This window comes from Bicyclus anynana, chromosome 15, assembly GCF_947172395.1.
Source record: "Bicyclus anynana chromosome 15, ilBicAnyn1.1, whole genome shotgun sequence".
Lineage (NCBI taxonomy): Eukaryota > Metazoa > Arthropoda > Insecta > Lepidoptera > Nymphalidae > Bicyclus > Bicyclus anynana.
In genome coordinates, this window is record NC_069097.1 from 6,373,914 (window position 1) to 6,399,015 (window position 25,102).

Sequence of the window (25,102 nt, forward strand, 5' to 3'; positions counted from 1 at the left end):
TTTTCGAACGTCGAGACGACGCTTTGTTTTGTTTGTAGAAATACGACCAATTTTAGGGTTCCGAACGTACGTAGTACAAAAGCGGAACCCTTTTAATATTTATATATCAAATATCGATATCGGTAATCAAAACTACTGTATTAATAAAGATATAAAGATTAAATGAGTGGGAAAATCACAATATCTTTATTTTTTAAATAAACGAAGTTCAGTCATAAGTTGGTTTCTTTTTCATTATTTATGATATTTAAAAACCTTATTTATTACAATAACAGTCAGCAGAAGCAAGTCCCTATACATATTGTGTAGTTATTATTATTAATAATATTGATTTAATAACACTCCTCGACCTCAGATAAACCTTAGTAATAATGAATGTCTAAGGAAACCTCAATTGTATATTACCACTATAAAATAATTATTGTGTCCAATATACTTATCTGATAACTTATTAGTTGTCTTTATGAAGTTCTTTGAATTCGTTACAACAGATGTGTGCTATTTAATTTGAATTACACTAGCGGACGCCCGCGACTTCGTTTGCGTGAATTCCTGTTTTTTACAAATCCCGTGGGTTATATGAAACCTCAATAGCTATAATCCTCAATAGCTTAGTGCTAAAGGGGTCGGATTTATCACCGAGAGGTGGTGGCTCGATCCCCGCCCGCTGGGCTATTGTCGTACCCACTCCTAACACAGTCTTGTCAGACTAACTTAAGAGGAACGGGAATATTGGTCATATTAAAAAAAAAGATATGGAAAATATGCTTTAAAAAATATAAGTAGGTAACCTATGTTCTGCCTCTAGGTCCAATTTATCTCTAATATTAAATTTCATCCAAATCAATTCAGAGGCTTAGTCGTGAAAAGGTAACAGACACACAAACAGACTTACTTAGCATTTGGCCTGTTATCGCCATATAATGCTCACCGAAATTAAAACCTATACCCTGTTTTCGCCATATTATGCTCCTCTTTCCTTAAAAACGGGGCCATTCGATTTAGTTCGATTTCTACATTTTCCGTAATCACTTTCAGCGATCGGACCAACTGGAGTCGATTCCGATTTAAAACTAGGAAATCAGTATTGCCCCCAATAAATAAATTGGAGTCGGCCATTTGTCTTGCGTCTGAGGAAACCTGTTGGCTCTCGTCCAACTTTTTGCGGTTCTTCTTTACGGCACAATCGCTTGGAAGAGAATTTTAATCTCCCGTCTCACCTTTTGCCCGATTGTTTAACAATTTATATCGATATAAATGCAATGGCCGCTTTTTCTTGTGTAATTATGGTCCGTGCTGCATTTAATTGTAGATAAATACTTGAGACATTGATTTGTTTGCTCGAAGATACACAGTTTCGTAGATGTGTCTTTAACGTGTATTTTTAGGCTTGGGTTTACGTGCTTTTTCTGCAGTTACGCTCACGTCTGTGTAGATTTTGTACATAAAATTAGTTTTCTATCCCTATGTAAGATACAAATATATTAGGATAAAAGAAAATGCTATTCGAATCCGAATTGAGTAGTAAAATATCACGTGATTAATTATCCATATTGGTAGTGTATAAAGTTATAAACTTTCAGAGTTCTAAATAAAGACTAGATAATAAAATCTACTAATCTAAATCTTAAGTATTGAATAAAATAAAATAAAATATTGAGAAATATTTGTAACAAATAAAATCAGTGTGAACTTAAGTGCTCGTTTGTTTCTACTTACGTGTATCTGGGATTTTTGTATATCAATGTCGGGTATATTGAGATTCCCGCTGCTCGCGAGATTCAATAAAAAAGATTAAAAATATAATGTTTGTACATCTTGTCGTGAAAGGAATGTTTTGAATACTTGTTCGTAATAAATATTAACTTGTATGAAATAACTTGATATTGTGCTAATACTTAATATACCTACCTATATTTTGTTTTGGAAGTTATTTTACCTAGCTGTTGTGACAATTGTCTACCTATTGACCATGTGACCTATTTGAATATTTAAAAAAAATATTGGAGAAGTATTTGTAAATAAAACTTTGGAAATTATTTGCCAGAACAGACCACCTACCAGAGGCGCCGATAGAAACATAACGTGTGCTTTCTATATACAAATACTACAAAACTTTGAAAAACACTTGAGTCAATTATTATGTTATCTGGGTTGCGATTCCGGTATTTTACTTTCGTCGACGAACTTTTCGCTTATATCACGTCTTATTTGAATTTGAACGTTGTGTTATATTAAAATGTACTTTTTCGTCACCAACAACGAAGTTCTTTAGCGGATATCCTCATTTTTGATTCGACCATGGTGCATCTCAAAGTTTTGCCCAGTACTGACCACGCTAGGTATGCGGGTTGGCAGCGCAGCTGAAGTGGCAATGGGCGGGGCGGGCGGCGGGGCCGATGGACGTTGTGGTCCCAAAGTGCTGGAATGATGACCCCGAACTACAAAGCGCAGTGTTGGCCAACCCCCCACCAGGTGGACTGACGACATCAAGCGAGTCGCAAAATTCGCTGAATGCAGGCGGCTCAGGATCATGATGTTTGGAAGTCCCTACAAAAGGCTATGTCCTGCAGTGGACGTCCATCGGCTGATATGATGATGATGATGAACAACGAAGTTGCCATGTCATGCCATGATGATGTGTCATCGTTCTTTGTAAAACAGAAGAATTACTTTTTCATCCAAAGTTCGCGCCATAATACTGTAGTTTATGGGTGTGTGTGTGTGATAGATTGGCATGTGATGCAGATCTATGAAAGTCACATTACAAGTAGAACGTTAAAACTTTAAGAGGAAGGTCACAAGAGGAGCAGAAGACCAAAGTGATCGTTGAAGTGTATGAAAAAGGCTACATGTAAAATAAGTTATGTGATAAGTTGACATTTGACATAAGTGAATGGAAAAGATGACATATGGTGTTGACCCCACATATGTGGGATAAGCAGATAATGTTGAGAGAGTAACGTATTACGTGTCTCTCTAAAATAGCCATCCGATTCATATATTTGTAGTATTTGCTACATCCGGGGAATGGTTTCTGTCGACCTCACACCGAAGCTCATGCAATTTACAGTAACATGTATTTTGCAAAGGTTACCTTAATTGCCTCTCTGAAAGATATATGGTTTCATATTACTCTACTTGACAGCTGTGGAATGTATCAATACGGCCACCTAGCTACGGCTCGTGTTGTTTTATTAAGCCGTATTTTTCCAAATAAGTTAAACATAGTAGTATCTACCTACTTGTAGAGTTTACTGTGACGTGTGTAACTAACATCCCAAAAGACCACATAGTATTTTTTTTTTAATTCTTTACAAGTTAGCCCTTGACTACAATCTCACCTGATGGTAAGCGATGATGCAGTCTAAGATGGAAGCGGGCTAACTTGTTAGGAGGAGGATGAAAATCCGCACCCTTTTCGCTTTCTACACGGCATCGTACCGGAACGCTAAATCGCTTGGCGGTATGTCTTTGCCGGTAGGGTGGTAACTAGCCACGGCCGAAGCCTCCTACCAGCCAGACCTGTACAAATTAAGAAAATCTCATTCTGCTCAGTCGGGGATCGAACCCAGGACCTCCATCTTGTAAATCCACCGCGCATACCACTGCGCCACGGAGGCCGTCAAATGTGAATAAGTTATGACCACATCCTTTGCCTGTAGGGTGGTAACTAACTGTTACCACCCTACAGGCAAAGATGTACCTATTGCCAAGGGATTTAGCGTTGTGCAACCTTATTATGTATCTCAGTGTACTATTCAAACAAAGAGTCACTACATCGATTTTCGTCGTATTTTCGTTTTTGTGATCATCTAATATAGTTATTTCTACGAAATTACCTTGACTATGCCATTTTACATCAAGCAACAATGATGTTTTGTTTTAACAATCGTCTAACACAAATATTTCAACAAAATAACGTAAATATAAATTTTTTGATAAATAACGACACTACCTGCTTGTACCTCTACAAGACTAATGTTACTTTACGTAAAATGACGATTTTTGTGTCATTTCGTTGAAAACACAATGTTAGATGATTGCAAAAACGAAAATACGATGAAAAACGATGTAGTAACTGATTACTTGAATGGTACACCGAGTTACCCTGCTGGTACGATGTCCGCTTTTATCTTAGACTACATCGTCATTTATCATCAAGTGTGATGGTAAAAAAAATATACTAATAATTTCTTAAAATATTATTATGCTATAAATTCTCAATTCTTAAACATGCTCAATACATAATATGCCCTGCTATCAAACATCCCGGATATAAGATGTCTAAAGCTCGATTATCCAAAAATAACTTTGAGCTATTGCTCTAAAATAGATCAGTAACGACGTAAAGATAGACACACACTCACCATGTATCCGTGCACTCAGTTTTCAAACAATCCTCCACTTTTTCAACGAGACACTACAAAAACAAACTTGAGAGAGATCAAAAGGATTTTATTGGAGTTTTAACACGATTTCCCATCTATCAACGCTACGTTGCATATCTTCTTTTAGTTTGACATACGATAAGAATTTGATAAAGTATCAGAATGCGTATACAATTTCATCTAAGCCTGGTAGAATTTAGCGTAATACTTAGACCAGTCAAATAAGGATTTCACTTTGTAATGAGAGATAATAAGCTGTAAACAAGTCTTAATCTACGTGTTCTATTATTTCTAAGTCCTAAAATGTCGTGTCTTATTGACGTAACAACGTCTTATAATTCGATGGAGCCTGCACACTCAAAAAAAGATGACGTCATGCGTCGTTCCCTCGCTCTAGGGTTCCCGACTTTTATTACAAGAAATAAAATATATTCTAGTCTATAAAGATTACTAAATATTATTTTAGAAAAACGAACAGTATTTTATTTATTTATTATTTTAAATACGTTAATTAAATTTTTTTTTTGAAAAGTTTACCATTCCATCCGTATTTTCTGACGTTGTCACGTTCAACTATCGTCAGTAAACCGTCTTTACAGACAATCGTTTTTTTTTAGGATCTTTAGACCTTGTTCTTTTGATTTTCGGAAGCCATAATCTTATACTCAACTCATAGTGATAATTATGATATGCAGTTAATACTGCCATATTTGCATTATTGTCTGATTGATATAGAATGCAAAAGATAAAAAGGATCAAAGTTTCACTAATTCTAAGGAATATTCTAAATGCTAATGTGAGTTAGTTTATTGCGCCTTAACTATCGATCAATTTTGATGTGCTAAGTAGCATTAAACGTCATTGATAAAGCGTAAATAAACGGTAATTATTTTAGAAATAACGTTTAGTAATGACGGTCCGGTATAGAATTAGGTGCCTAAATCTACATTAATGCCCACAATTTCGGTATAAATTAATACACAAGATACAATAGTATAATCTATGACCGCAATTACAAACTATACAATAACGTGACCGCAATGTCACGTTTATTAATCTGAAGACCACAAAGACAACGAAGTTTTAGATTAACCAGACAACATGCAAATGTCAAGATTACCGCTAACTGAACATTGACAAATGCCTATCAGTAACTTGTCAAAGAAATGCAGGAAGATTGTCAAACAATAGAATAAAGATTGCATCGTTTCTCTAGCAATTATTGGTTTGATATATCACGTGATATCCGACTTATACAAAAGGTATTTTGTAACAGAGTAGTTTAATGTATTTTTATCTCTATAGTGGATGTCCATCTATTTATTTTGTTTGTAGATGATATTTTGTCTAAACTAATAATCTGTACCCTACCCCTACCCTACCCCTACCCTACCCCTACCCTACCCCTACCCTACCCCTACCCTACCCCTACCCTACCCCTACCCTACCCCTACCCTACCCCTACCCTACCCCTACCCTACCCCTACCCTACCCCTACCCTACCCCTACCCTACCCCTACCCTACCCCTACCCTACCCCTACCCTACCCCTACCCTACCCCTACCCTACCCCTACCCTACCCCTACCCTACCCCTACCCTACCCCTACCCTACCCCTACCCTACCCCTACCCTACCCCTACCCTACCCCTACCCTACCCCTACCCTACCCCTACCCTACCCCTACCCTACCCCTACCCTACCCCTACCCTACCCCTACCCTACCCCTACCCTACCCCTACCCTACCCCTACCCTACCCCTACCCTACCCCTACCCTACCCCTACCCTACCCCTACCCTACCCCTACCCTACCCCTACCCTACCCCTACCCTACCCCTACCCTACCCCTACCCTACCCCTACCCTACCCCTACCCTACCCCTACCCTACCCCTACCCTACCCCTACCCTACCCCTACCCTACCCCTACCCTACCCCTACCCTACCCCTACCCTACCCCTACCCTACCCCTACCCTACCCCTACCCTACCCCTACCCTACCCCTACCCTACCCCTACCCTACCCCTACCCTACCCCTACCCTACCCCTACCCTACCCCTATCCTACCCCTACCCTACCCCTAATTTTCTTTGCTATAAACCTCACGGAGCCCGAGACCTTTCCAACGAATGCAAAACCGTGGAAATCGGTTCGTGCGTTCTGGAGTTATAGCGTCAGGAAGGAAAACCCGACTTATTTTTATATATAGAATAGAATCAAGTGCTCATTAAGTAGGTATTAAAATATAAGTAGGTTTAATTGTTTTTACATATTTGGTGGGGAAATCATGCAAATATTTTAACCAAATTATAATATAAATTACAATTATAATAAAATTACGTTTAGAATCGTTAGAGATGTGGGCGTTTAGACGTATGTTGGCTATTATCTGTAGGCTTAACACGCGACCGACAACCTTATCTCCTGAAGACAAATCAACCAACAGTATGTTGCATTTGGACGAAAGAGAAAGCGATATATCTGTTTCGGCGGCGATTTTTCTTCACAAGACAAATCGACCAATTCAATCAATCAAACAAACAAACAAACTCTTCAGCTTTATAATATTACTAGCTGACTCGCGTGGTTCCTGTTACCGTAAGAATACGGAAATAATATATAGCCTATAACCTTCCTCAATAAATGCACTATCTAACACTGAAAGAATTTTTCAAATCGGACCAGTAGTTCCTGAGATTAGCGCGTTCAATCAAACAAACTCTTCAGCTTTATAATATTACTAGCTGACGCCACGCGGTTTGACTCGCGTGGTTCCTGTTACCGTAGGAATACGGGAATAATATATAGCCTATAACCTTCCTCAATAAATGGACTATCTAACACTGACAAAATTTTTCAAATCGGACCAGTAGTTCCTGAGATTAGCGCGTTCAATGAAACAAACAGACTTTTTAGCTTTATACTCGTAATATTCATCATCATCATCATCATCTTTAGGCCTTTTTTAGGGACTTCCAAACACCAAAATTCTGAGCCACCTGCATCCAGCGAATTAAAATATATATAGCGAGATAAAAACATAAAAAGAAAGTATTAACATCTCTGTCCAATACAATATGCCACAATACAATGTATTGTATTTTAATTTTACAAACAAAGATGCAATGTATCTTCCAATGGGTAACACAAATAGTTCAGAGCAATTGATTCTCCGATCGAGCGGATAGAATGTGGACACACCCTAATAATATACGGAACGGATCGCCTCTCATTTTGTTTTGTTTACTTTCGTCAAGTTCTTATAGACGGGCTATAAATGTAGCTGTAAATCCTACTAACAATTATGGCCCAGCAATAATAAAATCAATAGTCCCATTTTATTTATGAATAGGTCACTAGTATTTTCGAAACAGTCAGTGTCGCAAGAATTAATAATGGTGTATATTAATATTAGATTACAATATAAGAGCTGTGATAGCCCAGTGGATATGACCTCTGCCTCCGATGCCGGAGGGTGTGGGTTCGAATCCGGATCGGGGCATGCACCTCCAACTTTTCAGTTGTGTGCATTTTAAGAAATTAAATATCACGTGTCTCAATCGGTGAAGGAAAACATCGTGAGGAAACCTGCATACCAGAGAATTATCTTAATTCTCTGCGTGTGTGAAGTCTGCCAATCCGCATTGGGCCAGCGTGGTGGACTATAGGCCTAACCCCTCCTATTCTGAGAGGAGACTCGAGCTCAGCAGTGAGCCGAATATGGGTTGATGACGAACGATGACGAATATTAATATTGTTTCTACAACTATAGCTGTGTCTGTGACAACTTACTATGAAACAAGTATTTTTGAAAAAGTTAGTGTAAGTTTGAATGAATAAGATAGAGTTGATATTCTTTTTGAAAATCTTATTGGAATTACAATAAAAAAGCTATCACTAACAACTTTTATAGCTTCGGTGTAATCTTAGTGCTCGAAGTACTCATTATGCTTAAAAACGTCTTGTAGTAGTAGGTACAATCGGAATAAATAAGTCAGGGTGTAAGTGTGATAATATTAAAGCTAAATTAGGCATAGTAGATGGCAATACTTTTAGCTTCAAGCAGCATCTTGCCAACAATTTCAAAAGATCAAGCCCGTTCGTACATAGAGTTTGTAAGTGCATTTCTTTGAAATTGCATAATGGGTGGTCCGTTTGATGAAATAGACTTTACGGAGACAGTTAAAGCGGGTTTATGGGCAATTTGAGCGCCGTGTCAAATTCACTATTCATATTGAACAGTGAGATGTTATTACCTCTTAACTCCGCACGGTATCCAACATCCTTTCTATAAAAATAATTGGAATTGCTGGATAGTTCTTCACTGTGATGTTTTATACAATAATTAATTCGTTAAATGCAATTTTCATCATATTAAGGTTCAAAGCGTATTTTGTTTTTTCTATATTTTTTGGGATTTGGATCATTATTATGTTTAAACAGGACAAATGGTGCTGTTTAATGAAACACGGGGCATTAGATATCAGTTTAATATCAATAGTGTCAAGCGGTTATCGGTTGAAATGTCACAACCTGACTTTAGACTGGAACGCAGGACCTCATGATTTTAAGCTGCATTGGCTAATTAATTAAATGATACAAGTATGAGATTTATTTATTCTTATAGAGGTAATAACATCTCAACGCTATTCAACAGAAGTTCCATTCTTACCAATTATGCAAAATAGTATTGTTGAATAGTTTTATTATGTTTATTGATTTTGTAATCAAGAAAATGCTTCAGGTTTGTGAAAGTTTATAGAGTAAAGGTAAGATTTCCTAAATCTGTACTGTCTGATAGAGACAACTATCGAAAGTCAAGTTATTATAAAAACAATAATCTCAGTAATCAAGAGATAAAGTCTATTTGAAGTTTATACTTTCATTTACGATCCGTGTGCCTAGTGGGAGTTTTCAATATTTTCATACTATCAACTGTTACTATCGCGTTAACGTAAATGCGAATTTATATAGAATTGAAACAGTTGTGCAGTAGCGCCACTGTTTTAATTCCTTAGAAATTCGCGGTTGAGTTTGTTCATCTTTTTTTTTTACATTATATAGGCTAGCGTTTGGCAGCAATCAAGCTTGACAGTAAGCGATGATGCAGCCTAAGGTAGAACGCGCTTGCCTAGAAAATGCCCATTCACTCTTGACTTGAATATACCCATGTTGTAGGTGGTAGGGAAAACGGAAGCTGGAAGGGCATTCCATAATTTCGCAGTGCGGATCAGAAACGAAGAACCGAAACGCTTCGTACGAGTCCAGGGGACATCAACTACGTATGGATGCAGACCTCTGCGATGCCTATGGTAAAAAGGTGAAGAGGGAACTGTAAGGTCGTGCACAATGAAACCAGCGTTAAGCTTGTACTAACTTTATTTCAACTGACATTTTACATCACATATTTATTTTATCAAATACCCTCACATCTTTCCCCATAAAAAAATAAAAATATAATTAATGAACATTTCCCCCTTTTCAAAATTATAAAGAAAAAAAACATATATTTAAAATCAACACAAAATTATAAGAAAAGACAAACATGCATCACACGTCACACATTATTTACTGAAAAGTGAGATAAAAAAAATTTAAACAATTATATATGTATATTAAAAAAAACAAAGAAGTCCCAGGTCAGTCGCTAAGTAAGCTGGTCTTCAAAACCCCATCTAACCGGACGCCTGACTATCCTGCCAGAACGAGAAATATGGTTATAAAGTGTATTTTTATTTGTATTTTGAGTTTCTGTTTGTACATTTATGTTACAGTTTATGTCATCATACTCAAACCCATAGCGAGACGTGTCTTGTCTTTCTGTAGATGTGTCTACTATAATGTGACGCCTGTTACGAACTAATTTCCTTCTGTTGATGGTTGTCACCTCATATGACCTATTACCTAGAACAGCGCTTATTGTTCCTGGTATCCATTTTTTTAAACACAAATCATATATCCTTACTTTTTGCCCTTTCAATAATTCTTTCAAGTTTTTGGCATTACGATCATAGTAAAACTTTTGCTCAGCCTGTCTATTTAATAGTTGTTCCCTAACATTATGATGAACTTTTGGCTTTAACATATTATTTGATGTAGGCAAAATACTTCTCAGTTTTCTACTTTGTAATAACTCTGCAGGTGAAGGTAATTCTTTTGATATTGGTGTATTTAAATATTCTAATATAGCCAAGCGATAGTCACACCCCTTTTCTTTAGTCTTAATCATTATATTCTTTACCGTCTGAATAGTACGCTCAACTTGTCCATTAGATTGTGGATAATGAGGTGATGAAGTGACATGTTTAAACTCCCACTCCCTAACAAACTCCTTAAAACAAGTTGAAGTGAACTGTGGACCACAATCAGAAAATACCACAACTGGAATTCCTTGGTGACAAAAAATATTTTTTAAGCAATTAATAATATAATTAGAATCAGTAACATGTAATTCAACTATTTCAAAAAATTTACTATAGTAATCTACTATAATTAAATAGTTTACGCCTTTTATTTGAAACAAATCAATGCCTACTTTAACCCAAGGTCTATCCGGAATTTCATGAGGCTGCAATTTCTCTTTTTGATTAACTTTCTTGTGCGTTAGACAAACATCACAACTATTTATTACGTTACTTATATCATTATTTATACCTGGCCAAAATATTGTCTCCCTAGCTCTCAGTTTAGTTTTTTCCAGACCCATATGTCCAATGTGCACTCTTCCTAACATTTCCTTACGTAAAGTTTTTGGTACTACTACCCTATCATTTTTCCAAATCAGACCATAAGCGACTGACAAACTCTCTTTATAATTCCAATATGGTTTTACTATATCTACTAACTCACTCTTTTCTACTGGCCAACCTTTATTAATACATTTTATTAATTGTTGTAATTCAATGTCATTCTCCGTACTTTTCTGAAGTGCCGCAAACTGCGCATTATCAAAGTATTCAGTGAGTGCAGACGCCGCTTCGCGCGACACTGCACACACCTCATCATGTAGGCTGTCCTGACTCACGTGAAGGGCCGACGCTGGTTCATATGCACGCGATAGTGTATCAGCGATGTACAGATGCTTGCCTGGCTTGTAGATTAATTTAAATGTATAACGTTGTAATCGTAACAACATTCTTTGCAACCGACCCGGGGCATCTGTAATTGGTTTTTTAATAATACTTATCAACGGTTTATGGTCGCTTTCAATAATTACGTCAGTTTTTCCATAAATATATGCATAAAATTTCTCACACGCAAATACACATGCATACAACTCTTTCTCAATTTGTGCATACCTCTGCTCAGCCTTAGTTAGCGCTTTGGAAGCATAACATACTGGTAAGTTATTTTGCATTAAACAAGCTCCTAGCCCAGATTTACTTGCGTCTACGGATAAAATTATTGGTTTATTTACATCAAAGTATTGTAAAACAGGACGTCTAGATAGACATTGTTTAACATCCTGAAAACATTTATCATGCCTTTCATTCCAATGCCACTCAATTTCTTTTTTCAATAATTCTCGCAAAGGAAAAACACGGTCTGATAAATTAGGTATAAAACCACCTATATAATTTACTAAACCCAAAAATCGTTCCACATCTTTTTTATCTTTGGGTACTGGCATTTTAGTTATAGCTGTTATATGACTGTCATCAGGATAAAGTCCATTTTTTGTAATTCTATGTCCTAAATATTTTATTTCTTCTAAACCAAATTTACATTTCTTAGCATTTAATTTTAAATTAATTTTTCTACATCTTTCTAACACTTGTCTTAACCTTTCATCGTGCTCATTTTTATCACTTCCATATATCAACAAATCATCAATATACATACAAACACCCTGTATATCATCAAAATTTTCAATCATTTTTTTATGAAATACTTCTGACGCCGAGCAAATCCCGTAAGGAAGACGTAAGAATTTATACCTACCAAAACATGTATTGAATGTACAGTAAGAACTGCTTTTGTCGTCTAGACAAATATTCCAGAACCCCGACGATGCATCCAGCGTGCTAAAGTATTTAGCTCCAGAAAGTTTCGATAAAATTTCATCCAATGTCGGCAATCTAAAGTGTTCCCGTTTAATTGCCAAATTTAATTCCTTAGGATCTAAACATATACGCAGATCACCGTTAGGTTTTTTAACTACCGTCATGCTGCTGACCCAGTCTGACGGGCCTTCTACCTTAGCAATAATTCCTTGGCCTACCATTTCATTTAACTTTTTTCTTACATCCTCTTTTATAGCAAAGGGAAGCTTTCGAGGTGCATGTACTACAGGAATAGCATCATCCTTTAAATGAATTTTATAATGTCCCGGTAAACACCCTATCCCATGAAATACGTCATCATACATTGATACACAATCCGGTAAATTATTAAAACTCTGAATAGACATGACACGCCTCACTACATCCAACTCTGTACAAGCATAACGTCCCAATATCGGCACCGATTGAACATCAGCTATCTTAAATTCGAGCATGTAATTTTTTCCTTTATAAAACACACTTAAATAAATTTTACCTACGACAATTATGCTTGCACCAGAGTATCCATTTAATCTTGTATTTGTTTTTAGTAAACAATCCTGACTGACTTTTAATTTTGACAAAAATCTTAATGGTAGGACATTAACATCAGCTCCTGTGTCTAGCTTAAATTTAATCCAATTACCACAAATATTTAAATTAATATTCCAATCACTATTTTGATTTAACGCATAGATTACCTCATCATCCGAGTTCTCAATATAATTCACTCCACATACGCGAGAAAAATGATTTTTTCGAAAGCACCGATTACACTTCTGTCCGTACGCCGGACATTCAAACTTTTTATGAACACAACCACAGTAACCGCACAGTTTGGTCGCGCCCGGCGCGGCGCGTCGCTGGCTAGCGCCGGCCGCCAGGGGGCGCGCGCGCGGCGGCAGCACAGCAGCGCGCGGGCCCCGCGACCCCGCGCCGCGGTCCTCGCTCCGCCGATGCTCCGCCGCGTCACGTACCTCGCTTCGTGTTCGGCCTCGCGATGACGTCATTTTCGATCTTATTTGTAAAACATCATTCTGCGTCTGCTTTATTTGATGAGTATGATAAGTTTCTTCTCTTTCAGGCTTTATATTCTCCGAATAGGTGCGAGATGCAACAGCTGCGCGGCAAATATCCAAGGCTTTCTTAAGCGTCAAATCATCCTCTCTGAGCAAACGTTCCCGAATGGCGGCACTCGTCACGCCACACACCAGTCTATCTTTAATTAATTCCTCTTGCAAATCTCGAAACTCACAATTTTGAGCTAGTTTACTTAACTCGAACACATACTGCTCAATTGATTCGTTATCACGTTGATCTCGAATAAAAAACTTGTGACGTTCGACCGTCAAATTTTTCTTTGTTTGAAACTGTTCATCTAACTTTTTCCATATATATTCGACAGTCGTACATTTCTCAGGCCATCGATCTAACACTTCTCGACACTGTTCACCCACAACATGCAATAATATGTTCGCTTGAATCTCCACAGACTTATTACTTATTTCACACGCTTTGCTGTATATTTCATAACTTCTCTTCCACTTAATCCATTTTTCATGTATACTCCCAGCATCAGAAGCATTCTTATCAAAATAAAACGCGGACGGCGGTGTCAGGACACTTTCCATTATACGAGTACTTTTCACAAATTATTAATATACATAATAATAATTTAATTTTCCGGCTGCGCCATGTAAGGTCGTGCACAATGAAACCAGCGTTAAGCTTGTACTAACTTTATTTCAACTGACATTTTACATCACATATTTATTTTATCAAATACCCTCACAGGAACTAGATCGAAAAGTTCCTGAGCGCACTCTCCGGTGCGGTCGACTCGTTCTTGGGCCGTCTTGTTAATTTTATTACTAGTAGACGCCCCGCGGTTTCACCCGCGTGGTTTCCGTTTCTGTAGAAATACGAGTAGAGAGTCTATAGCCTTCCTCAATAAATGGGCTCTCTAACATTAAAAGAATTTTTTTAATCGGACCAGTAGTTCCTGAGATTAGCGCGTGCAAACAAACAAATTTTTCAGCTTTATATATAAGTATACCCCTCTCATTCTGAGAGGAGACTCGAGCTCAGCAGTGAGCCGTATATGGGTTGATAACGTATATAAGTATAGGTATAGATTATATTTTGATTTTTGTCCAAGACAGAAGAGGTCTTCAGTGTATCTTGACTGCATTCCAAATTAGTTACTTTGTAATTAGTGTTTTTGTCACCACCGCAAGCTGCGCCGTAAGTCACTCGTCGACGCCGTCTTTTACTGTGGAGTCATTGACTTGCGTTGCATCACTATCAATGCAATCTTTATCACATTATCTATATATAAAAAGATTACTGACTGACTCATGTACATTTAAAGAAAGAGTTGGGTCTATTCGGAGGGCGTAGGTTCAAATTCAAGCACCTCCAACTTTTCAGTTATGTACATTTTAAGAAATTAAATATCACTTGTTGACACAAGTAGTATTTAATTTCTTCGAATCAAACGGAAACGGAAAAACATCGTGAGGAAACCTGCATACCTGAGAATTTACTAAATTCTCTACGTGTGTGAAGACTGCCAATCCGCATTGGGTCAGCGTATTGGACTAAGGCCTAACCCCTCTCATTCTCAGAGGAGACTCGTGCTCAATAGTTATCTGAATGTGGGTTGACAATGATGATGATGATAATAAGCAGGTAATATGGATACGGATTTCCTTTACATATTAGCACTAAGGTAACTTACTTAAAAGTTTAACCTATAAGGGGATGAAAAGGGTGAAATCCTTTATGTTTCAAGGTTATTTGTATTCAAATATATAATTGAAAGTCAAACGATCAAGCGGCTTATGTTTAGTGAATACCACTATTATTTTTACGGCCTCCGTGGTATGCGCGGTGGATTTACATGACGGAGGTCCTGGGTTCGATCCCCGGCTGGGCCTATTGAGGTTTTCTTAATAGATCCAGGTCTGGCTGGTGGGAGGCTTCAGCCGTGGCTAGTTACCACCCTACCGCCAAAGACGTACCGCCAAGCGGTTAAGCGTTCCGGTACGGTGTCGTGTAGAAACCGAAAGGGGCGTGGATTTTCATCCTCCTCCTAACAAGTTAGCCCGCTTCCATCTTAGATTGCATCATCATTTACCATCAGGTGAGATTATAGTCAAGGGCTAACTTGTAAAGAATAAAAAAAAACTGCAACACTAGAAGAGCCAAGAAGGGATTCTCTTACAATATGAGTAAAAATGTAAAACATTAACTAATGACAGCTGTATTTAATGGAAAAGTAACAAGGATTCTATATTAAGAAATAGTTGTTCTAGGCCAAATTTACATGAATAGCGGAGCCGGCGTTCTTTTGTCTTCAAAGTTGCAATTAATTATTCTACTTTTATGTAAATCGAGCCATGGACGCATCAGCGGACCAGTGCCTCTGTTTTTTGTGGAAAGCATAATGTACCTACCAATTGAACACGCTGTATAAGTAACGACCGAAACGGAAACTTAATGCTGTTTTGATGAATAAATAAAACACTGTTATAAGGCGTCTAGAAAGAAAGAAAGAGAAGCTTTTCTTTCTTTCGACGCCATAACACACAAAAGAAAGAGATATAATAGGTTGCCAATAGCATAATGTCATCCTAAAATGGTCTCCACTCAGCATAATGCTGATCACCACGCTGATCTTCCATGAAGCCCTTTTTCTTTTCTTTATTTCTTTCTTTTTTATAAGGTGTCTTTCTTTATGTTTGAAGAAACTTGGGGCTTAGGCTAGTAATATGTCTTAACCCTGAACTGATCCTAATAATTTCTTGCTTATTATATCTGATAAGCAGCTTGCAGCATGGCGCTAGTTAGAATGGCGATAAAGTATTTAGTCAGGTAAAGCTCTTCAGAAGCTTGATCAAAAAGGCTTACCTACTATATTGCTCTAATCTCTAGCATATATAATAACATTCGCGTGTGTGCAACTCGGTGTCTTAAAGAAAATACAGACAATGAGGCGTATCAGTTATCACCTACGTCTCAGATGGATTCTGGGCACTTTGTAAGACGTAAGAGTTCATTGCATAGCCTGCGAAATGTTACCCAGTTTTTAAGAGATGGTTTTCCACTATCAGGCCATCTAATCCAAATTGGCCCAGCAAAAAAAAATATGACATACAATAGAGCTGCATGATGTCTCTTAATCTCAAACACCAAGCTTTTCTTGATTTTATTTACGAAAACACACTACCAAAGTTAACGAATACAGTTGCAATACTGCGTAAGAGAAATCGTCAAAATATACCCGCTAATGTGTAGTTATTGACCAGTGACCACTGACTTCGATAACGGATGACATAGAATGCCTGATTTATGAGCCCTGCTAATTATTTAGCGGCGATAATCGTGACAAACTGCAGGAAACTTTGGGTTCAATTGACCGAATTAACTGTCGATCCATGAATTTATTGTTTCACAGTTATTTATTAATTATGTTGGTGCCAGTATTGCAATTATGTGGAATTATGTAAAGTTACCTTTTTGAAATTCAAATGCGATGCTAGTTTAAATGTACAATTTAAATTGTTTGATTTTAAACCTATTCTTTATTATACCCATAATGTAACGTTTTTTTTTATGCAAATAGGCTCGCGTTTGACCATGATCTAACCTGATGGTAAGTGTAGATACAGCCTAAGATGGGGACACGCTTGCCTAGAAGGTGCCTATTCACTCTTGTTTTGAAGATACCCAAGTTATAAGATTCAGGAAACACAGACTTGGGATTTCAAACCGTAGCCGTGCGTATAAGAAAAGAAGATGCGTTTTGTGCGGGTCCTAGGGACATCTACAACATAGGGATGAAAACCGATGTCTTGCGGTGCGATGGTGGTATGACGTCGAATAGAATAGTCCAGAGCACACTCCCCAAAATATATCCTATAAAACACTGATAATTTGACAACTTTTCGCGAATAATTACTGTTAAAAGAGTATGGTTGCCAATGTTTTATTATAAGCTTCAAGATTTCCTACATACTTCTCTGGTTGATGGATTCAGGGCCGGACTCTGACGGACATGTTACTTGCATTGCTACGAGCTATCGCTCAATTTATAGGCAATGGTCTTCTACTTAAAATCAGGTGGGCTAACTTGTTGATCCGTTTATCATTTATTTTCTTTTTTTTATTTAAAAAGAGCTAGCCGTATCTTTAAAATTTTACTAATATTCCTATTCCCCTTCAAGTAGTCGGAAAATACTGTGTTAGGAGTAGGAACGACAATAAAGCAGCGAGCGAAGATCGATCCACCACCTCGCGGTGATTAATCCTGCCCCTTTAATACTACTTAACATATTCATTGTCATCATCATTATCAACTCATAATCGGCTCACTGTTGAGCTCAGGTATCCACTCAGAATGAGAGGGGTTAGGCCAATAGTCCACCACGCTGGCCCAATGCGGATTGGCAGACTTCACACACGCAGAGAATTAAGGAAATTCACTGGTATGCAGGTTTCCTCACGATGTTTTCCTTCACCGTTTGAGACACGTGATACTTAATTTCTTAAAATGCAAAAAACTGAAAATTTGGAGGTGCATGCAGCATGCCCCAGACCGGATTCAAACCCACACCCTCCGGAATCAGAGGTCATATCGACTGGGCTATCATGGCTCTAAAATTATTATATTATTAATATTATTACTAAACGTACTACTTATTTAAAAAATGTAGTATGCTTTTGGTTTACGCTAGAAGGTTTAATGGATTATAATGTAGTAGACAAACATTCGAAATTAATATAGCGTTAAAGCGTAAATATCTACAGTAAGTTAACATTAATAAATTACAAAATTTAAAAGACGATTACGTATTCCTTACAGCGAAAGGGCAAACGGTATTTAAGGCAGGTCTGAAAATTAATTATATTTATGTAAATATAAAGTGTAACCATTAAGCGTTAAGGAACGTGATCGGCATTAGGACTCGAGGGAATTTAATTTCGACGATAGTGCGATGACAGACGGACAGACGATTTGTCAATGTCTTTAAAAGTAATTTCGGAGTTGAGGTGCTAAATGCCAATCTGAATTGCTAATATTCGTTCTCCTTACATTATAAAATAGGGGTTTTAAATTTAAATTTTCGTGTTTGCCTTATAAAATTATACTTAATAAGGTAGGTATGCAAAATGTATATATAAAATAATAGATAAAAAGATAGTAGTGTCATTGTAGTGGATCAGAGCCTGCGGTAGTGAGACTGACCTCTTTTTGTGAAGGCTTAAAGTCAGCCCATGCTCCTACTGTAAGTAAGTACTTGTTCTTCTTTGAGTGCGTCTCCGATTAGCGAAGGTTGATAGTCAGCTTCGTAAACTCCCCTTCATCTTTCGCGAGGAAATATAGTTGTGCGGCGCGCGCTAGGTAGGTATGTATGGTAGCCGATAATGGAGCTTGGACCATTGTGGCTCTGGAAGTAAGTAGGTTTCAAGGGTCCAGATCCTCAATAGTCCAAGTATAAAACCAAATTTTTTGACAGAATCCAGACCGAGAGCCAAGCAGAAAAAGCTGGAACCAGTAAGTGGTGTGTGTTTCTGACTGAGAGTTACATATTTGTTCCTTTTGCCGTGGAGACCCTCGGGCGTGGAGTCGCAGTGCCAAAAAAATTCTGCGAACCATTTCACAGGTGTTTCGACTGGTGACTGAAGGGCTGGCTCATTTCTTGCCTGCTTGGCTTGAAGCCTGGCTGTCCGCGGAAATGCAGCCAGTATTCTTGCCACCATTTAACGAGGGCGTGATTAGGATAAGTAAGCTTAAGTACCTACCAAGTAGTACCAGTAGTATTCTTCGACATTAAAATTATTATTTGATAATTTCATATCATGAGAAATCATGTCTACCGATTCATAGATTCATGGTAACCCGTTATTAGAGACCCTTACAGTTCGCTTATAAAATGTTTAACAGTGTTTGACGAAAGGTTGCCACAAAATTTTAGTTGCTATGTGACTAACGACAGAGGACATGATTTCTCATTTATTATGGCAAGGAAAATATAAGAAAATACTCTATGTATATAATATCTTATAGTTCCACGACAAATCTGTCACCTAAAATATGAATATCTTCAAGAAAAATGGTCACCTTTTAGTCAAGTGCGTTTCACTATATGCTACATCATTGTCTACCATCAGACGTAGTCAAGATAGCTTCTATATAAAAAACTTATATAATTCGCATGCAAGATAAGAGCTCAGTGACCCTAACTGATAAAAGATCATTTACTCTTGTAGCGCCTCGTTGACCTTGCTCTAAAAGCGTGGAATTCAAATTTTTTTTGGAACACTGACAAAACTGGACACGTTCGAGTTGGACTCGCCCACCGAGGGTTCGATCATTAGAAATAGTTCAGGAATCGAATTTCGCAGTTTTTGTCAAGGTTTTTCCTAAATCACAGACTGTTATTCAAAATTTCATTACACGTGTATAATATTGAGATGTTTTCTTGTATTTGTGGTCTATAATGATGTTGCTTGACAAATTTTATAGTTCCAAGTCAACTTTTTACGTAAACTCAGAAGATTGATTTCTTCTTCAACTTCATGGGACGGTAAACCTGTATATATGGTTTCAACTTGATACTTGCACGCATTCCCGACATAAGGGTTTTGACAGACCGACAGACATATGGACAACCAAGTGATCTTATAAGGGTTCCTTCCTTCCTTTGTTTTTTCCTTTTAAAGTAGGTACGGAACCCTACCTACCTCAAAAGGAAAAGAAAAGAAGAAGAAGTACGGGTGATAGAAGGCGCTGATATACGCACCACCCTTGTAGACACCACTGAGTGCAATGAAGAACGCGTCGGGATAAGAAAGTGCCTATTTTCGCGATTCTTTCGCATCCCAATAGGACGTAGATGGCTCCGCTTTGTAGTGGGTATTCTGGTATCCATCGATTCCCAATTCGTAAAAGCGTCAAAAAAAATGGGACGGAACCCTAAAAAGAAGATAATTTATTATATAACGCTCAACAATTTTAACCCGTTAATTCAACCGCCTACAGAAGTTCATCCATCAATTTAAATTAATTTATGAGTCCAGTAAACGTTCTTAATTAGCTAGATAGTAAACAAGCAATTGCAGCGACTAGAAATTCAATTAGCGATCATGTTTAGATAAGCTGAACAGCTTTGAGTTTTAAGTTACGTTTTGTTTCTTTGTTCATTCCAAACATGTTGGAAGTGGTTTTTTTAGATTAGATAATGTATGTTTAATATGTTTGTTAAAGCTCTCTCGAACCCGTCATTTTTAATTTGTGTTTAAGGGTTTTTTTTTAAATATCATCATCATCATCATTATCAGCCCATGGATGTCTACTGCTACAAATAAGCAATTATAAAAAGACTTCTAAACACCAAAGCCTCGAGCCGTCAGCATCCAGCGGCTCCCTACAACCCGTTTGACATCCTTGGTCTATCTGGCCTGGCTAAGTTCATAAGCTCATAACTTTAGTTTTAAGTTTTCGACTAATTGTCATCATCTAATAACATTACCTGACGTTTCAAAAGAGCTTGTACTTAGGCTTAGGCCTAATTGAAATAAATGATTATCCATTTATAATCGATTTTTTTTCATCGGTTTTTTGACTGGTGGAAGGCTTTGGCCGTGGCTAGTTACCACCCTACCGACAAAAACGTTGCCACCAAGCGATTTAGCGTTCCGGTACGATGTCGTGTAGAAACCGAAAGGGTTGTGAATTTTCCTCCTCCTCCTAATAAGTTAGCCCGCTTCCTTCTTAGATTGCATCATCACTTACCATCAGGTGTGATTGTAGTCAAGGGCTTACTTGTAAAAATTTTAATAAAAATTGACTTTGAAATTAACCAATATGTATCTTGAACTTATTAACTTTAAGAATATAGACCCGTTATTGGTAAAGTACAGTTAGCTAAACCAATATCACCGCAACCCGGTTGTTAACTAGCGCGACGCAAATGCTCTTTAACCCGATATCCAATATGAGCCGAACAAGGCCATAATCACCTCGGGTTATCGTTTTACCTCAAAACGGTAATGTTCACGATTACACATTACCGGGATAATTAACTGCCTACAACCATTACCGCTTATCTCTGGATCTGTGGGATGACAACAACCTTCGGGTTATAGAATTAAACAACCTAGTATAGATACCGTTTATCTTGTTTCACAAGTTAAGTCTCGTAGCCATTAAGCAATAATTTACACGTACCATTGGCTACCTTACGTTATGTAATATAACATCCCCTATAATTAGTAGAAACGCACTTCGCAGGACCTATATGTATTTTGTATAATTCCTACAAAATTGCTACCATTCTCTACTTACCCTTTTTCAAAAGCATCGCCTAATGAAGCCCAAAGGCAGTAACAGAAGAGATGGGAGAAACGACTCTCTAAGAACCCTCTGAAACTTGGATCGACTCGAGAGCCGTTCTGGAAGGGTGTTCTAGCTTGAGTGTATCAGTCCGGGCACCCTGAGATTATGAGTTAAAAACCCACACTGAGGTCAAATATCGGGGACCTCGTCTTCACCGGCGAGACGCTGTGCAGCTTGTGTTAGTGTTGCCTGGGAAGCGTTGTTAGTCATTATGTCATCGTCAGAATCGTATAAGATATTTTCAGGCGTCTAGATTTATAATCAGTGAATTTGGAATCGGAGTTCCTTCCTACACTGTGTCCCTTTCACGTCGGATCAAAACAATGCTGCTACAAAACTACAACTACTGATTCTAAAATTCAAGCAATCTTAGGTCTTAGTCCACGTGTCGTCATCATTATCTACCTGTTTTAACGCCCTACTACAAGTCCAGGCCTCCCTATAGAAAAGGGGATGGAGCTTAGACCCGCCATGCTGCAACAACGCGGGTTGGCGGTTAGGGTGATAATGTTAAATTCAATAATCACATGTTACCACAATTATAATGAGTGGGACCGACGTCATATCGTGCTCTCCGAGGCAAGGGGGTGTAACACAATCAACATCCCAATACTGGCATAAAATTTTTAATTAAAAATTTTCAAGATTAAAGTACAGCTCAGTATCTCAAAGCCCGATACAGAATTCAAACCCAGGATTCTAACCTTGTGATTCTCAGCCTTAACATAAGCTGACCACTGAACGAACGAGTCCAGTACTTGTATCTATTTCGAAAATAGAATGTGTAATCGATCGACTAATATCTATTAGTGGTGAGACGTATTTTCTCGTTTGTAGCATTCCTGCCTGTCACTCTCTATTAGCTTTTGACAAGTCTTTACGACACTTCGAATGCCTCAAGAATACTAGCTCGTTATTAGAGCGGTCATCTCTGTACGAGTATTGATGTGACACATGACTGATTGCGTGAAAGTGCTTATGTGTTTTGTGCTTTATGCTTTCATTATTCGTATTTGACTAAAGTGGTTCAAAATCACAATCAGAATTCGTTTGTTTTAAAAACACTTTAGTAACTTATTTGTGTTTTGTGTAGAAAAACTGGCAATTAAGTTTACATTTGCTCTTTTAGAATCATCATGCCTTACAATAGTTTCTCTTTCCAATATATTATTATCATTACATATAACTTGCAGGAAGATCAAAGCCGATCCAATTGTCTACAAGCATTTTTATCTTGAAGTAATTTATCATTATGATTGTTTATTATGTTTTATAATAAGTTTGTTTGTATTGGCAGGTCCATATCTGTCACACACTATCAGATGTTAAAATGTTAATGATAATAATGATCAAGATAGACTGCTTAACGTATTTTTTGAGGCACTTTGATCATAAAGCGTAATACCAAATTTCCAACTTCAGGCTTTAAGTGAGACTTAAAAGAATGATAATCTTTTAGAAATCGAAACCTGGTTCGTATAACCCATAATGGTTCAATTTAACCACATAACCTTTGAGATATTTGTAAAATATCTTTGTTTATTCCGTCCACAGTCTCAGAAATAACACATTTCAAACGATGAATTATAAATTAAAGATTTCCGAATTCACACTCCCACGCTCTCAGTTCCCGTCGACACTCGATAATTATATACAAATGGGAATCCATCCCACGCGTTTTGTACATTCATTATAGGTATTCGATTATTGAATTATTACTCTATCAATCTTCTTAAACGAATTTCTTGTTTGCGGCACGTGGGCTGTTTGAGCATTTCATTGATAAATGGATAGAGATTACGGTACAAGATGGTTTAGTACTTTTAAATGTTTTGACACTTCAGCGAAGCGGAACTTATTGGTCAAGTGGTTAGTGGACTTTGAATCATGAGGTACTAGCTTTGAATCCTTGTTCGGACTATGAAGTACTAGCGCCCGTGACTTCGTCCGCGTGCAGTTCACAAATCCCGCAGGAATCATACATTTTTCTGAGTTGAAACGTATGTATGTACCTAATTTCAGCCATCATTAGTAGCCGTAATGTAAAGGAGGAACAAACATACACACAAACTTTCTTCTTTATAATATTAGTGTGAAGTGTGACTGAGCTTGATTGTGCTTAGAGTTGAAGTGCCTTGAAGTTCATGTCATGTGATCAGTTTTAGCCTTGCCCTTTAGGATCATTAAAATATGCTGACAATGTTTTAAATAAATGAGTAAAATAAAAGATTTGTTATTTATATAAATAAAATCTACTAAACAAATTTGTATACCTACCTACAGTCCTATAGTTTTACACTTATAGGGTATATTAGAACAACATACTCGTAAAAGGCTTTCAGTGTGATTGCACGTAGAAAAAATATTCAATTTGTCGGATATTTTTTCTATATGAAGTTTAATGTAGAAGAATTTAGACTTCAACGTTATATTCGATTGTGTATTATTTTATACTAGGCCTACGTCTATGTCAAGGACTCCGTGTGAAGTTTAGTCTTTTACAAATCCCGCGGGAACATAGATTTTTCCGTGAACAAAAGTAGCCTATGTGTTAAACCAGGTTATAATAATCCATTTTCATATAGCCTAAATCCATTCATTCCATTCAGAGTACCTAACAGACATAGATACAAACTTTCGCTTTAGTTAGTGAGATTATCAATTTAGTTTAGTTAGTTAATAATTATTTGATTAGAGGCAGTAATATTAGTAGATGTCGGGTCATAAAACAAATGGTGTTAACAAGTTCGAAACTGAATATTACAGCACCAGCAAACATGTTGCAAAATGTTTTAGATCGTGTAAACATGTTGCAAAATTTAATACGTTTCCCGGAGTGTTTATAGAGGGAGAACAAAATTTATAATGTAATGTTGATATAAGATTTGATTGACGTTCAATTTGAAGCGAATTTTGATTTCTAAGATACATAGAACTTATTTTTATTAAGTTCAAACAATTCCTTAATGATCTAAAATATATTCATCATTACAACCCATATTCGGCTCACTGTTGAGCACGACTCTCCTCTCAGAGTAAGAGGGCCTTAGTCCACTATGTCCACATTGTGATAACCGCTGCTCATATACTTGTACACTTGGTTACCTAAGTTATGCAAGCGTAATATTTTGTGGTTTTGATCACGCTGAGATGGAACCTTTTTACCTCACAGCCAAGAAGGGTTATTCAAGGTTATTCCAAACAGGACATAATAGTGTTCTGATTCTTAAACTACTTTTGGTCTTGATATGCTCAACTGGTCGAAGTAT

General features: G+C 37.3%; 2 protein-coding genes across 3 annotated transcripts in view; both read right to left on the reverse strand.

Moving 5' to 3' along the window:
- LOC112044711 (collagen alpha-1(XV) chain) overlaps nt 1-25,102 on the reverse strand; it is a 231,299-nt gene that overhangs the window by 175,381 nt on the left and 30,816 nt on the right. The gene's annotated exons all lie outside the window — the stretch shown is intronic.
- Nucleotides 9,756-14,217, reverse strand: LOC128198791 (uncharacterized). Its single transcript, XM_052885831.1, has 2 exons — nt 13,132-14,217; nt 9,756-10,084 (listed from the first exon to the last, which is right to left on the reverse strand). The coding sequence occupies exons 1-2, from the start codon at nt 14,059-14,061 to the stop codon at nt 10,064-10,066; spliced, it is 951 nt and encodes a 316-aa protein (XP_052741791.1). The 5' UTR covers nt 14,062-14,217; the 3' UTR covers nt 9,756-10,063.

Excerpts from the sequence above, each read along its gene's own strand:
- LOC128198791 (XM_052885831.1), bottom strand. The coding sequence starts at position 14,061 with ATGGAAAGTGTCCTGACACCGCCGTCCGCGTTTTATTTTGATAAGAAT. Across the intron at positions 10,085-13,131 it reads TTGAGAACTCGGATGATGAG|GATAGTCAGGCGTCCGGTTA; the intron begins GTAATCTATGCG and ends TCGTTCTGGCAG.